The following is a 15,490-nucleotide window of genomic DNA, read 5'->3' on the forward strand; positions in this document are numbered from 1 at the left end:
AGACAAAACTGAGTTAAACAGCTAACTGAAAATGAGCCATAGCATTACCAAAATGCCAGTGGCACGGCAGCCTGCCAGCTCACAAACCATTACGACTCTCATTTTATTTCCAGTAAAATGACACATGTGACCTAACTTTGGTGAAGAGCCATTAAGTGATCATTGTTTGCAAGTTTCACTAACATTTGACGAATACTCTTGGAGTACAGACCCTTATAAACTGTGATGAGCAAAAAAAATAGACAAAAACACCACTTTAAGAACATGATATATTTGCTAACATAATTGGAAAAACACACAAAAACCCAAAAAGATGACAGAAGATCCCGACATACAACTGAAAGATGGAGCATTTCAGAATTCCAAAATCTTCTTCACATTACAACACTATTAAATTTCAGTCCCTCAGGTGTGTCACACCCTCTGTGGAAAGTGAAATTTGCCCGTGAAGCGTCCGTGGTTGTGCAGGTCGAAGGGGCTGAGCACCCTCCTGATGCCCAGCATGTTGCCCTGTGCGATCTTCTTAAAGCTCCAGGGATTCTGGTTGTTCTGCTCCATGTCAGCTGGTTTCTTATGCAGGGCTGCTAGACTCTCTTTGCTCATTACCTGGAATAAAGACATGAGAATACTGTTACCACAGAGAACCAGTGGGTAAAAACTGCGGTCACTTCTAATCAAATCGCATCATCTGAAAACAGTTCAGACTTTTTCTCCCACCAGCGCATGCCTTATCTGTGATCTCACCTTCGCAGGAAAAGGAAGCTTCTTTGCCACTTCAGTCAAGATGTGCTCGACCTCGCCCAGCTCCACCTTTCCTCCCACCTCCACGATCAAACGTCCGTAACGAACCGGTGTCACGTAGTGGTCGATGGCTCCCTTGCCCCCACCCATGCGCTGACCCAGACCTTTCCGCGTGATGGGCTTGTAAGGGGCGTTGATGCGCCACATTGCAAACGTGGTCCGGGCGTCCATCTTTCGATTGATCGTAAGACGCATCATCTCTATATGACCCCAGTGGAGGTACCCACCTCCCAAGGCCTGTATATCAGATCAGAGAAAACAGGTCACTTAGTGTCATTCTCTATTTTTTAACTATTTAAAAAAAACATATGGCAGCACACAGATTAAACCAGGCAGCAACTCTTAAGTCAGTTTAATGCCAAAAACTGCAGTCCCTGAAATCAATCCACATAAAAACCCATTTTAAAGAAGCCAACATCGGCACAAAACATTCTGGCACAAAAAGCGGCTTTGTTTCCCATCACTCACTTTCACCATCTACCCGCGCCAAACTGACAAATACCTCACTTCATTTAAACTGTGTAAAAGGCTTAAAGTTACCATGCTGTGGCCGCTGTGTGACAGACAGGTGCCGTTTCATCTCATTTAACTTGCAGGTGTACTGTTAAGTTTTTCCAGCAAGTACTTTAAAAAAAATATCTTGAGTAAAATTAAAAAAGAACCAGGTTGAGTCACCTTTTATTTTAACTATAAATCTTGATCAGCACAGAACAAACAAAATGTCAAGGCACTTAGTCATATCCTATAAAACATGCAACACTACTGTCAGCCATATCTAAAGTAAGATAAATGCACTCACCACAATAGCGTACTGTCCCGTGGTGAAGGTATTTGCAGATTTAGCTGGGCCCTGGATATCCCACAGCTTCTTTGCCTCTTTCTTGGCCTTTTTTAAGTTCGGCACCTTGTTCAAAAACTTCAGTTTGGGCTTGTCTGGCAGCACCACATCTGTAGAGGATAAAAACAGGCACGAAGGAACATGTCACATATTTACATATTTACCTGCTACTGAACACCAGAACTGAGGGTGCTGGATGCAAATAAAAAGGTTGCTATGTGGAGAAGGGTTGGGATTGGAGCTCTAACTGCTATACTAATAGTCCACGCAACACTCATGGTGAAAACTGCACCTCCGGCACAATTTCCTCCACGGGTGTTTTGGATCAGAGGCGACCTTTTCACAACAGAAAGGAGTGAATTGACGCATGCAAAGTGTGAATTGTGTTGCCATGACACATCTAGAAGAAACCCAAACCCTAAAGATTTGTACAGCCCTGCTACAGGCACATTTATGTCAGCAATGTTTGTAGGAAAACTATAGATGTCTTCCCACTGTTCATGTTTACATCGCAGTGCAGTCTGATTGGTGACCTTTCCAAATCTACAGTGAGATGAACGTGTTTCACCTTTTCAATTTTGAACCTGTGCATAACTGAGAAAGTATTTATTACACGGCGTGCTGCGGGGAAAAGCCTGTTCTAACGTTTGAGTCTAAGGTTTATTTTTTAACACCTGGCGGCTTTTTTGCTTCTCATCCGTAAATACTCTGCATACTCTTTCACATGATTCAGTTTATTTTGAAAAGTCTCAACAGGATCTTGAGCTTTATTGTGAAAGGTTCATGTGGAAAATAAACAAGCGGACATGCCGTGGTTTTACCGTTGTTGTTGCTAACGACAACGCATAAAAACAGGCGCTTGTCCGTCTGTAGTGTGGTTATATTAAATATAAGAGAAAGAGAGAACTTTAAGAAATTAATAGAGCCATGAAAAAATATTGACGTAAACAGTTTATTTTGCGACACCATGAAACAAACTATAGCGTAAAATGAACCGATAGATGTTTTTATATAGTCATCCGATATATAAATCGTTATATCAAACAGCCCTATTCACATGAATCATAACTACTGACTCATGCACATCTGGTATATCCCTCTGCATGATTTTTGAAACAATAAATATATTTCAGGTTTTCTTAATAGGCGGAGAAATCAGCATATAAAGGCCCGCAGGTTGAGAGTTGGGGTTACTTTTGAAAGCTTCATGCTGTGATTTAAGTCATGGTTGGGGTTGTTTAATGAGAATGAAGCATGACTCTGGACCAGCAGTGTAAAGCCATAAAAATTAAACAGCCTGACACAAATAAGTGAAAAGAAGATGAATAATTACCACTGTAGTCTGGAGGGATTTCATATGTCTTCAGCCCTGCAGAGAGGACTTTCAAGTAGCTGTGCAAAGGACCTGTGGAGTAAACCACACGTGAGACAACTGTGCAAGAGGAATTTTGTGGTTTTCAGAAACAAAACAAGTCTTACTTGTGTAGGCTGTTATATTTACGAAAAATATGCTTGAAGCAAGTCTGCGGTGAACTTGTCTTCATCTGAAACTGATGTTGTCATGTCCTGTGTGGAAAATCTATTTACTGTGTGTCCAGCTTTTACAGGAAGTCAGCTGCTCTTTGTACATGTGCAGCTTATTGTTAACTGCAGGTTTCGTGTTTGGCATAATGTAATTATCATATCCTGTTGAATAAAATTAATATGGCATTTCTGTCATAGAAGTGCTTCAGTAGCCAAATGTCTAATCACTTCAATCAGCCTCAGCGTTAAGGACCTTGGGGGTCCAAGTCCTGTCCAAGTCCTGCATGCCGAGTGAAAAATTGCCAAAGCTCTGCTGATTCAATAACCTCAGAGCCCCAAACCTCATCTCCTTACCATCAGCTCAAAAACTTAGTGCAAGAGCAAGGTTTCCACAGCTGACCAAATCCTGTAGTATGCATGTGTGAGTGGCCCAGTTGCCCAGTTTTAAGGCAGGACCTCACTCATAAACTGCAAAACAAGTGAAAATGTGTTGGAAGACACCGTGCCCTTACAGTCACTGTACTAGTGTGTGGTGAGCTCACTGATCCACATCGGCACCAGAGAGAACATCTCTCATGATTTCTCTCTGTAGTCTTGTGACTGCTTCTCTACGAGCCTACTTACACCCATCCATGGATTGGTGTAATTGTGTGTATGGTGTGGTTTAAAGTAACCACACCATACACACAGTAATGCACAGCGGTGCATTACTGCACTGTGATATACGAATGAACTCACTCTTTATTTTTAATTGTTGTGTTTACTGGCTGGTTGCCCGTCTAGTTGATAACCCTGGCCAGGATCCTGTCTTCATACACTGCCTTTCTTTATGGGCTAACTGTGTAACGTTAGCATGGAAAATAAGGTTTACACAGTTTAGCTGCAGTCTCGTCTACCTAGTAGTGAATGTCGGTAACCTAATCAAAATGCCCCGTTTCCACCTTTACCTGGAGGTTAACGTTATGATGAGGTTACCATTAGCTAGCTTGTATTACCTTGTAGGTGACTGCTGGTTTGACAGATTCCGGTCAGCCCGCCGGCAGCAGCTTTAATGAGGGAGAGCATGATGTTAGCGTTGAAATGGACCCTACAAACACCAAACAGTCATTCCGTGTGGTACATATACGAGCATTTTAGGTGTGTGAATAATATAAAATTCTACAAACACCACGTTGGACAAAAGGTCGCTGCCATCGCGGAGTTACTGTAAGACTTCCGGCACAAAAAGAAACATTTCCGGTGTTCGTGTCTTTCACAATAAAAGTATTACAGCCCTCTTTCTGGCTTTTTCTTGTCATTATTATCATTAATCTGATATATTTAATGTGATATAAACATATCACATGAAAGTACAAAATCTATTGTGGTATTTGATTTATATACACATTTAGCACATGAGTTCAGAAGCTGACACAGTAAAAATCCACCTTAACCTCCTAAGACTCGAACTCTTTCATGGCATGCATTTTTAATTTCTCTTTGATATTTGGGCTGATTGGGACCTGAGAAGTTTAAAAACAAAGAATTGCCAGATTTTTTTTTTCTGACAAAAAATGAGATGCACATATGAGGATATTTGTTTTAAATTTCAATAGAACAGTAGCAGTATCATGTCCTCGTAAGTGAATATCAGGCCCTTGTAGAGCAAAATTTTGTATTTTGGTCTAGAGGACCCAAAATGTTATGTCCACATATGTGAACACCAGGTCCTAGGAGGACTAATAAGGTCAATAGATCTCAACCTACTTCTATTATCCACCTATGGGGGATTTTAGACGTATGCACACTGCTCTATGGAAGTTTTTTTTTGTGCCACTGGAACAAACAAAAGTTTAGAAAATAATACATTTTTGCCACCCATAAGTTTAAACTTTCTAAATAATCATCTGAAATTTTCAACTTACTAACTCACCTTGTTGAGAAACTTGAACTCAAAATTGAAAAAAAAAAAAAATGTAAAATTTCAAATTAAGTTGACAATTTGAGATGAAAATTTCAACTTATCTCTGCCAATCAATCGTGTTTGTTTCAGTGGCAGAAACAAGCTTCTATACCACAGTCCACTGCTGTCATCAGAAGATCAAATTTAATTACCTTACCCTTACATTAACACCAGTGATCCTAAGAAACTTGTTCTAAACAGGTAGAAAATGCAAACTCCACACAGACAGACACCTGTCCAACAGGAGGGCTGAGCCGAGAGAACGCAGAGAAAAATGATGGTTGAAATTTTATTATAACAGCAGAGCATGCACAGTGGATAAATGTGCCATCTCGCTGCTGATATACATTGGTTTACCACAGGAAACGCTAACACAGTGCATCAAAACTCACGCCTATCAAACGTGTGAAGAAGGCAGAAAAAAACAAAAAACACCAAAATTATATTTTTCACTGATAAAAATTTTTTTTTAGTGTTAACAAAATAAACTATGAAACATTTGACAAATCCCACTACAGAGTGCGCACCTGCCATTACTTAACACAGGTAAAATTTGAACTCATTCCAGTTTTTCCAGCCTCCCACATAGTTCTGTTAAAAACTGGTAGAGACTACCCTGCAGTCAAACTCTTTACATCCCTTAGGTTTGCATTTCCTATATCATCAAATATTTGCAAAACACTTCTGTTGATATCTGTTTTTACTAACCCGCAATCCTCCTTACTGTTACACTCCCTGTCTAAGTGAATTAGAAGAACCTTTAAAGTATCAGGAGTAGAAACAGTAAAGGCAAAAACACTGTCGGTAATTTGATCTCTACAACAAGAACAACAACAAAAAAAGAATAAATGTTCAACAGTCTTTAAATCGGAGGCACTTTAGTATTCCTCAAACAGCTACTTTGTGGTTCAAAGTCTGAATGTCTCTTGTTACTCATTCAGCAGCCGTCAGTGCTACTCTGCAGAGCTTCTTGCCCATCACATAATGAATAAAGTCACCGATTCTAAATCCCGTGGTAGAGGAGATCATATTTGGGAATATTTTGAGGATCTATGGGACTCTGGACGATCATTTTCCCCCGCATGGCTCCTCTGTAGATCACTTCAATCAGGTCCATGAAATCTTGCTTGGTTTTGAAGCTGCCAACGAACTTGGTGTGATCTGGAGAGCTGAAAGACAAACAATTATTAACAACTGTTGGCCTTATTCTGACTCTTTGCGCATCAGCAGTAGCTTATACTTTTGGTATGTGTTGATATGTATCCACAAAATTGACATTGATTATTCTTAAGTTGAAAGTCATGCCATCAAAATGAATTTGAAAAAAGTCTGAAATCCCTTATTTCTTTATAATTAGGAACGGAAATACAACGTTAATGAAACGTGTCAAAATAAATAGAGCATCAGAGTTTGTAAAATTCGAATGAGTTTGAAAGTCAATATTTGGTATGACCACCTTTATTCTTCAACACAACCTGAACTCTCTTAGGCAAGCTTTTATATAACATCTGTAAACAGCCTTCAGGAATGGCAAATGGCAAATATTTGTATAGCGCTTTTACTAGTCCCGCCTAGGGACCCCAAAGCACTTTACACACCCAGTCATCCACCCATTCACACACACATTCACACACTGGTGATGGCAAGCTACATTGTAGCCACAGCTGCCCTGGGGCAGACTGACAGGCAAGCTTTTATATAACATCTGTAAACAGCCTTCAGGAATGAATGTTCTGTTGTCTGTCAAGATCGACGCGATGGGCAGAGCCGTGAGTACTCAAACCGTGCTTATTGAACGCAATATGGATAAGATCTTGGAGAAGCTCACAGCTCTGCAAAGAGAACTGGATAGACCTGGGGACCAGTGATGGATATTAGATCACCTGCGAAATCAAATGCAGCCCGGTCACTCTAACCTTAAACCAAACAACCATCATCTTATTCAGCTACCCGGCCGTCAGCTTAGAAGGCTTCAAGGCCGAAAGCTGGCTGGAACAACTCCCCCTGATAACAGGACTGTGATTTGACCCTCTGGCCACATCCTTCAAGGCCAACTGCGGCGGCTGGAGAACTGCTGACTTTTGCTTAGAACTGGGCGAAAGGACGCTCTCTTTTCAGTTGATACAGGATACACACACGCACACAGACACACATAATCAGACACAGATATACAATCACCCTCCTCCCCCTCCAAGCGGCTCCGATGCACGTCCTTTATGTTATATGGTGGTGTGAAGACTCATGTGCTCTCTGTGCTGAGGTGTTTTTTTTCTGTTCTCAAACTGTCGTCCTGTAGTAGCTCAGTCTGGGTGGAGTTCTTTTTCCTCCTCATGTTCCATCATATATTGCATATTCATTGCTTCCATCCTACCTCTCTTGACATGTCTTCCCAATGTGAAGTATGGGATTTGTATGTACAGTCAGAAAGGGTCCAATCTCACTGCATATGCACGTAAATGGCTATCTATCTACATATCTAAGATGACCCCACAGTGCTTAAATAATGCTAAGGTCTGGGCTTTTGGGGGGCCAATTCATGACTGATAATTTTCCATGTTTTTTTTTTTTTTCTCTATCCAGGTATACTTGGATTTAGGGGTGGGTTTAAAAAAAACTGATTTCCTGATTCAAATCTCTTAATTTGAATAATGTGATATTGATTCATTATTCAAAATTCATTGAACCAGCAGCTAAGAAGATAAGAACTACACTTCTGTTTAATACACATTGCCATGCAGTTCCTCTTACTTTGGCAGTTTTGCTTCCACCATGATAAAAATCACACTTCCCGCACAGCTCTCTCTCTGTACTTCAAGACCAGTTTACCATCAAAAAAATCTCTGGTTTCTGCCTTATTTGGTGGCTTTTTAAACGCCAGTCTGTGTAACTTGACTTCCTACAGTTTTTTCATATGTATTTTAAGGGAACACTGCACAGCATGATCACAAATGCTATGTTTTCAGCTAATAGCTATTTGTAATACACCTTGTAGGTGAAAAGTGCCAATTAATGTCTGTTATCTTTTGCACATATCATAGATTCAATTAAATAAGCAGAGACACATAAGGTGTTTTTGCTGCCTAAAGACACAATGTGTGCGTGTGTGTGTTTTAGATTACTTCTTTGCTAAGTAATCTTTTAAGCGTTTGTTTAACAAAACAAAAAAAAACTCAAGAAAGTCTGGCAAGGAAAATGTAACTGAGGGGTAGCTCAGTGGCCCTCGATAATCACTCGGGTCACTTCCCTGGTTCAAGCTATTCGACTGCTTCAAACTAATGTCTTCTTATAGTGATTTTAGGTTAATGTCATTCTGAGCCCTAGGTCCACTCACCCATAATCGACCTTCATGTGCTGTCCGTTGAAGAAGAAGACAGTGGAGGGGATGTAGCTTATGTCGAAGTATCTCGTGTAAATGGGAGCTTTATCAACATCGACGATGTAAATGGACGCCATGTTACTCAAGTCGTGGGCCGTTTTAGAGAGCTACAACAGAAAGACAGGAGACACATGAGCTAAAGTAGAGAGTGAGCAGTTATTATTTACATTCATGTCACCGTTTCAGCTTACTATCTCGTCGAGCTGCAGACACACCGAGTCATCGTCCCTGCCGAACCGTAAAACCACGACTTTTTCTGCCACCCCTTTAATGACTTCGTCGATATCTTTTTTGCACGTTAATTTGGGCAAAAACAAACTCATTTTGAGGCTAACGAGCTAACGTCTCCCCCTGTACGGTTGTTTTACTTCCGGGAGGGAAGTGCGTCATCATTGCGTCGTGTGCGACACCATCAAATATCCGCCTTAACTTTAATTAGAGACACTGTGGAAATAATTTAAATAAGCTGTGGTTTATAATTTATTATATCATATTACCATTTAAATATATTGTATAGATTTAGCTGGCTAAAAACGGCTCGTGTTCTCTTCTCAACAAAGACAATCGATGCTGTGCCACCTCGTTGTTTCCTCTACGACACATTATAGTGTGACACCGTGACCTTCTTCCCTAGTGTTTGAGAAGCCTGGCCGTCAACACATGTGAGCACACGTCTGAGAACGTTCTGGACTCTGAGTGAGATGTTGCCGTTACTTGTAATACTTGAATAACAGCGGAAGTCTGGGAGAAGCGCTTCTGTAAACACAGTCTGGCTCTCCTGGTTTTCTAAGCAGCTCTTGTTTCGTTTCATTTGTGGCGATGTTGCTGCGGCTCTTCACTCCCAGAGGCTGTGCTGTTTTTTGGAAATGCGCTCATTCTGTGTCATTCTGCGCTTTCGGGAGGCAAGTGTGCAGTTTTAATACTAGCAACAGCAGGGCCAGCAGGCACAGAGCGTCCATCGCGGTGTCCATCCGCCTCCTCAGTGCTATCAGCCCAGCGGGGACAGATGCTGCGCAGACGAAAGCAGGTAAAACCCAGGAAACAGAGGCTCTAGATCTGGACAGGTGGAAGTCTGTGATGAGATCCCAGGCTGCATTTGATGAGAAGCAGGTTCAAGATGAAGCAGAGGAAAGTGATGATGATGAGAACCTGAAAGAGCCAGGAGATGATTCAAAGGACGGGTCTTCTCTGGAGGCAATGCGGGATCTGGTTGCGATGTGGCAGCAAGCTGGAAAGCTTGTACCTGAAGAGATGACTGATGAGGAGGTGGAGACACTGGCGAAGCTCACCACCAAGTCTTCCAGGAAGAAGTACCTGAAGTACCTGGCTATCAGGGAGCGCCACAAAAAGGCCCGTAAGGAGAAGCAGCAGCAGAAGGCAGCCAAGAGAGAAGCATCTTTGATGGAGAGCGGTGGAGAGGAAGGGGAGGGCGAGGGTGGACCCAGGTTGAAAAACACACTCTTCCTTCAATTCTGGGACCGTTCTCTGGACAAGCTGCTGGCGTGGAAGTCCGCTCAGTCCATGGTGTTCGGTCAGCCGCTGGTGTTTGACATGAGCTATGAGTCGCACATGTCCAGACGGGAGATCGAGAACACGGTGTCCCAGCTGATGGATGTTGAAGGGCTAAACCGGCGTGCCACTGAGCCCTACCATCTCCACTTCTGCAACCTGCAGCCAGATGGACTCTACAAGAAGGAGCTGCTCCAACGGTACGGTGCAGAGACTTGGGAGCGCCTACTCATCTCCACCTCTGAGCGGCAGCACGTTGACCTGTTCCCCCGCGAACAGCTCGTGTACCTCACTGCAGACTCGCCCAACGTCCTCCGCACCTTTGACCACTCAAAGGTTTATATCATCGGAGCTCTAGTGGACCGCTCGATCCAGAAAGGCTTATCGCTGGCCAATGCAAAGCGTCTGAAGCTGGCCACAGCCCGTTTACCCCTCGATGAGTTCCTCCACTGGGAGATGGGAGCCAAAAATCTGACTCTGGATCAGATGATCCGCATTATGCTCTCTTTCAAGGATAGAGGGAGATGGGATGAGGCGTTACAGTTTGTGCCTAAAAGGAAGCACGATGGCTTCCACCAACAACAGACGCAGACTACCAGACACAGAGCCAGAGATGATGGCGACAGGCCACCGAGGTCAGGAGAGAAAAGAAATATAAACACATTTAAAAACAAAGAGCACAGAGAGTCCGGGTTCACTGGAAGAGACAGAGAAAACACACCAGCTGGAACCAAAGTACGGACATCATTAAAGAGTGACATAGAAGCCAGAAAAAGTGGAGGCAGGAACAGGATGTGGTGGCATGAGGAGTGAGAAAACAAACTTTTGCTATTTTGTAAATGTAAATTGAAAGTGAATAAATGCTGCTTTAATGACAACAATGCAAAAGTAGAAACTACTTTGGTCTTTATTTTAGAAAAACAAAGGATGTACAGATATTTGTTGTGCATTCACTGCAGATGAAACCATCACTATTACTGCAAAGAGCAGTCGTTTCCAAAAGAGATGAAAGAAACAGCTCAGTTTTAAATACATATTTTCAATCGATTACCAGTTATTTTATTGTAATGTGTTTTGAAGCAAAAATACAGCCCTTATACATTTCTTTTTAAATAATAATAGACAAAACAAAAACGACATTAAATGAAGAGGAAAAAAAAAAATGAGTCAAGGTCATTTTTGCTCTTGTAGTACCATCTGTCCACTTCCAAAATACTGTATATTAATGCATTTACATGATGAAATATACAAAATATATTAATACAGTGTTTTCCTAAATAAGGTAGCACCATTATACAGAGGAAGTGTGGCTCCTGCAGTATAGGAGGGACCCTGATTCACTTTATATACAGTCACAGTGGAAGCAGCTCACTGGAGGGGTATTTACACAACATACTTTCAAGTCTCAGGATCAAACTTACAGCTGGAATATGCAAATAAAACTCAGCACACCCTCAAAACACACTAAAGACTGGAGGCTCCGAAGGAGTATTAGTGCCACATTAAGAAAAAATTGTTTTTGATCATTTTGAGAGTAAAGTCAAAATGTGGCAATTAAAACCTTCTAAAAATGCCTTGTATAGATGAGTTACTTCAGAATTGCATTCAGTAATAAGGCAATAATTTCTCTGTTACTACATAAACACAGTGTAGTGATAAATATGAGGATGGTGCAAAACATTGCATCTGATCAGAAGAAAGAAAAGCACAAACTTGAAAGAGTTGGCTGAATTTCTGCAAACCAAAGTGGCTGGCAATGGACAGATGCAAGCATATCCAATGGTTACACCTGGGTGCAATAAAGTAGGTAAGTCACAACATACAATAAGACACCAACAGATGATCAAGTTGTTTCACTAACTCATCTACACAAGGACGTCTGTAGAAGGTATCGCAGCCGTGCCAGCTGTTTGGCTTGAAACTATAATCTCCACATTTCTACTTTCTTTTTTAAAAATAAATATATTCTCTGCTCCAGTTGCCTAGGTAACCTCCAAATGCATATACTTTCAGATAATAAGTCAATCATTCTTACAGGTAGTCACTTTAGTCCCTGGCCTGGAAGTCGAGAAAAACTGATCTTGGGTTCTGTCCATGTCCATCGCCAGTGACTATGGTCACCGATCATCACGCTGCTGTGAATCGCTTCCAGCGTGCATGTTTGCATCTCTGTTCAACGCATAACACGGACTCACCTTGATGTCACATCCCAGTGAAAAGTCTAATCATTGCGTTACGATTCCTGAATTCAGTTAAAGAGCAAATAAAAGTAACAAAATAAACAGAGCCATATATATTCCGACCATCATCTGAAATGTAAAAATAACAGTCAGGGTAAAATCACAACCAGGAGAGCAGCAACTGTCTGCTGCTGTTCCAACTAAACACAAAGCTCCAGTAACCCTCAGACTACACTCAGTCCTTTGAAATAAGCTCCAACGATGTTTGTGGTAGTCTCTGTGACCTCTACAGCACCAGGATGTCTCCTGTACAGCGCTCACAGCAGTTAAACGTAATGTTCTCGTAGCGGGTGTAAGGGTGAAACCTGCCAATGCTCTTCTTACTATTGAGGAAGTTTGAGGGGGTGGAGTCACTGAGTGGAGACTCAGCCTTGTTTTCGGAGCAGGAAATGGGATCTAAACTCTTCAGCACCTGAGACAGAAAGTGAGTGACATCTGTGAGTTTCTGGATTTTCTTACAAATGTGAGAAATTAAATATGATATTTATCATAAACAAACATGTAAAACCTTCACCTTCTCGGCCATCTTCTCAGCCGGTGTGCTGCAGAGCTGCTCAGCTGCTGTGCTGCTGCTGCTGCTTTTTGCGGCATTGGTGCTGCTGCCGCCGCTGTTACCCAGCAGGTGGGCGTTGATGGCGTCTGCTAGCTTGTGATTGGCCACCGCCAGCTCTCCCGTGCTTAGGGGTTGTGAGGTGGGATAGTACGTCTGTTGTCTGCCCCACTGCAGAGACACCAGGAGCTGCTCCAGAGATCTGAAAACACAAAAACAGGTAACGTCAACACATACTGCCATCATTCACGCCAGCATCAGGGGCTCTGAGTTCCAGTATGCTTTAAGTTTAGAGTTCTTATAATAGACACTCCAGTTTATTTAATCACTACATGTGAGTCACAATCTTACCTGTGGGTGAGCATCATGTCCCTGGAGAACTCCTCTCTCTCCAACAGCAGGTCCTGAATTGCTCCTTGTGCCTCTCTGGTCTGTCTCTGCAGAGCTGCTCTGGCATTCGTTAGTTCCTCTGCCATGACTCTGAGGAGACAACACAAATTCAAGAGTTTATTCAGCAAAACACAGATAATATATATACACACACATACATTTTTTAATTTATCTTCCACTGAATTATTCTGTCAATTACCTGCTGGCCAGGAACTTGCTCCTCCAAACGTCACACTGGATACTCATTCGCTCTAGTTGCTCTGCAGTGTGTGCCAGACTCCTGCCCAGAGCCTCATTCTCCAAAATCAGCTGATTTTTCTCCCGTGACAGGCGCTCAAAGTGGTACTGAAGGTCGTCACCCACCGACGCCACCAGCAGCTTCTTTAGCTCACGGTTCACCTAGCGCACAAATTTGATAAAACCTCCTTTTACAACTGAAAACACAAATGAGAAGTTGAACTGTCTTCTCTCTTCGTATTGTAAAGAACTTTGTCATTAAAAATAAAAAAGCTTTAAGAATAACAAACCATATTAGTTACATTTTTGTTGTGCTCACCATTTAAAAAAAAAAAAAAAAGGGTCCTCAGTGTGTCTGATATTTAAATAATGCGTGTCAGTTTCATTGCAGCCTCACCTCTGTTTGCACACGGAGCTGATTGGACAGGCCTTCTTTGTCCTGCAGCAGCCTGCGCTCAGAGTTCTGCAGCTTCACCAGCTGTCCTCTCCAGTCCTCCACTAAATGCAGCGAAGGAGACCCCTGCTCCTCAGCCTGTTGCCCGGTCTCCCCTTTCGCCTCAGTGGCTCCTGTGCGGCTGCTCCGGCTAATAGCAGCACGTGGGACCATGATCCTCACAGCCTCCACCTCTGTGCAGGCCTCTCGAGTTACTTTCCCAAGGTGGAGCACTCCGAGTGGCTGCGGGGCAGCAGGAGGTGCTGGATGGGTAGATTTGGGGCTGCGCTTTGAGCTAGCTACTTTCACGAGGGGAACTTCAGATGGACCTGGTGGAAGTGTATCTGTGTTAACCTCCAGGATGGCTGGCGGTTTTTCAGTTTCCATGCCATCGCCAGGACCTCGGACAGGCACACTGGCAGAATCTGGAAGATAAAAAGGAACAAGAATTGTGATCACACTTTGCACTGAGTCCGATTCCTCTAACATGCGGACAGTGCAGTGGAATACATATGCCTAACAATGTTGTAAAGCTTTAATCCTTATGTGTGTCAGCTTTGTTTATGTTTCACAAAAACAGAAGCTCCGCAAACACCAAACAGCACAAGAAACGCATGAAGACGATAAAAAGACAGACTTCCATCAACTCTTGGTCAAGTTTACTTCCGCTGACTTTACAAATACCCGTGTGTAAAATGTGAACACTAGAGCACAAAGAAACCACACGTACCTCTAACAGCAGCAGTCATGGTGGAGGTGGTGTTGGTGTGAAAGGTAGTCTGTTTGGGTGAAACCCACGTCTTGATGACGTCTCGGGTGGCCCTTCGCCCTGTAATAACAACAATGGGGAAAGTGAAATATTTTTAACACCTGTCGTGTCCAATGATTAAAGAAGACTGCCAGTCAAAGGTCAGGGTTAACAGCTGAGGCTCTGAAAACGTAACGTGATAACGGTAACTTGGTAGGAAGCTAACTGTGCTAACATTAGCCGATTGCAGAGCAGCGTCAATGATAAACAACTTCGCTTTATATTAGCATTAGCTGTGTCATAATGAGTATACAAGACTCTTTTCTGTGTATTTGGTATCGTTTCTAGTGAGTTCACAGATATAATTGGATAACATACTGGGTAGAATCCTCCTCGCTTAACTAGCCGTAAGCCCCAGGCTGTTTGTTTTGCCACCGGACACAGTTGGCCTCTCGCGAGTTTCGTGTGAGATTTTTACCCTGATTTTTACCTCCCAGGCAAAACTTCCTGTTAAACCAGCAATACACCTTTCTAACCCGCTCGCCAGATGGAAATAACTGCGTAAATATTAAGCCACGTTTTTGTTTTGTAATCCTAAACTTGAATAGCTGTTACATTATCTACAAAATAATCGTTTTTGTCGAAAAAGTAGCGCAGGTCGCACGTAGCCTGTCAGATGTAACCCAGGAACTATTCCACCCAATTACTCCCCTCAACGTCACAACACACTGATCTCAGATCGGTTTATCTATCATTCTACTAACATTTCTTAAGCCTCAGCTGATTTATGGTCCGAAATAGATGCTGCGATAAACCGCTGGTGTAACAGAGTATTGAAACCCCTCCCGCCCCAAGCCCGGAACCTTCATACGAAGGGAATAATTGCTTTCCGGATGAAAATA

At 42.5% G+C, this 15,490-nt stretch overlaps 4 protein-coding genes across 4 annotated transcripts; 1 reads left to right on the forward strand and 3 right to left on the reverse strand.

Moving 5' to 3' along the window:
• Positions 1-255: 255 nt before the first annotated feature.
• On the reverse strand, positions 256-4,409 carry mrpl16 (mitochondrial ribosomal protein L16). The gene is made up of 5 exons (XM_082539719.1): positions 4,159-4,409; positions 2,973-3,044; positions 1,601-1,749; positions 745-1,038; positions 256-606 (listed from the first exon to the last, which is right to left on the reverse strand). Exons 1-5 carry the CDS (start codon positions 4,226-4,228, stop codon positions 415-417), a joined length of 777 nt encoding a protein of 258 aa, XP_082395845.1. The 5' UTR covers positions 4,229-4,409; the 3' UTR covers positions 256-414.
• A 971-nt stretch (positions 4,410-5,380) lies between these two features.
• txnl4b (thioredoxin-like 4B) lies at positions 5,381-8,887 on the reverse strand. Its single transcript, XM_082539859.1, has 3 exons — positions 8,673-8,887; positions 8,437-8,588; positions 5,381-6,274 (listed from the first exon to the last, which is right to left on the reverse strand). Exons 1-3 carry the CDS (start codon positions 8,802-8,804, stop codon positions 6,109-6,111), a joined length of 450 nt encoding a protein of 149 aa, XP_082395985.1. The 5' UTR covers positions 8,805-8,887; the 3' UTR covers positions 5,381-6,108.
• A 92-nt stretch (positions 8,888-8,979) lies between these two features.
• On the forward strand, positions 8,980-11,153 carry trmt10c (tRNA methyltransferase 10C, mitochondrial RNase P subunit). Its single transcript, XM_082539609.1, has one exon. The coding sequence runs from the start codon at positions 9,301-9,303 to the stop codon at positions 10,801-10,803; it is 1,503 nt and encodes a 500-aa protein (XP_082395735.1). The 5' UTR covers positions 8,980-9,300; the 3' UTR covers positions 10,804-11,153.
• On the reverse strand, positions 10,874-15,074 carry blzf1 (basic leucine zipper nuclear factor 1). Its single transcript, XM_082539623.1, has 7 exons — positions 14,967-15,074; positions 14,571-14,669; positions 13,805-14,265; positions 13,370-13,569; positions 13,132-13,260; positions 12,745-12,982; positions 10,874-12,642 (listed from the first exon to the last, which is right to left on the reverse strand). Exons 2-7 carry the CDS (start codon positions 14,587-14,589, stop codon positions 12,457-12,459), a joined length of 1,233 nt encoding a protein of 410 aa, XP_082395749.1. The 5' UTR covers positions 14,590-14,669; positions 14,967-15,074; the 3' UTR covers positions 10,874-12,456.
• Between the last annotated feature and the right edge of the window lie 416 nt (positions 15,075-15,490).

The sequence above is a fragment of the Aulonocara stuartgranti genome (genome assembly GCF_965226115.1).
Source record: "Aulonocara stuartgranti genome assembly, chromosome: 1".
Taxonomy (NCBI): domain Eukaryota; kingdom Metazoa; phylum Chordata; class Actinopteri; order Cichliformes; family Cichlidae; genus Aulonocara; species Aulonocara stuartgranti.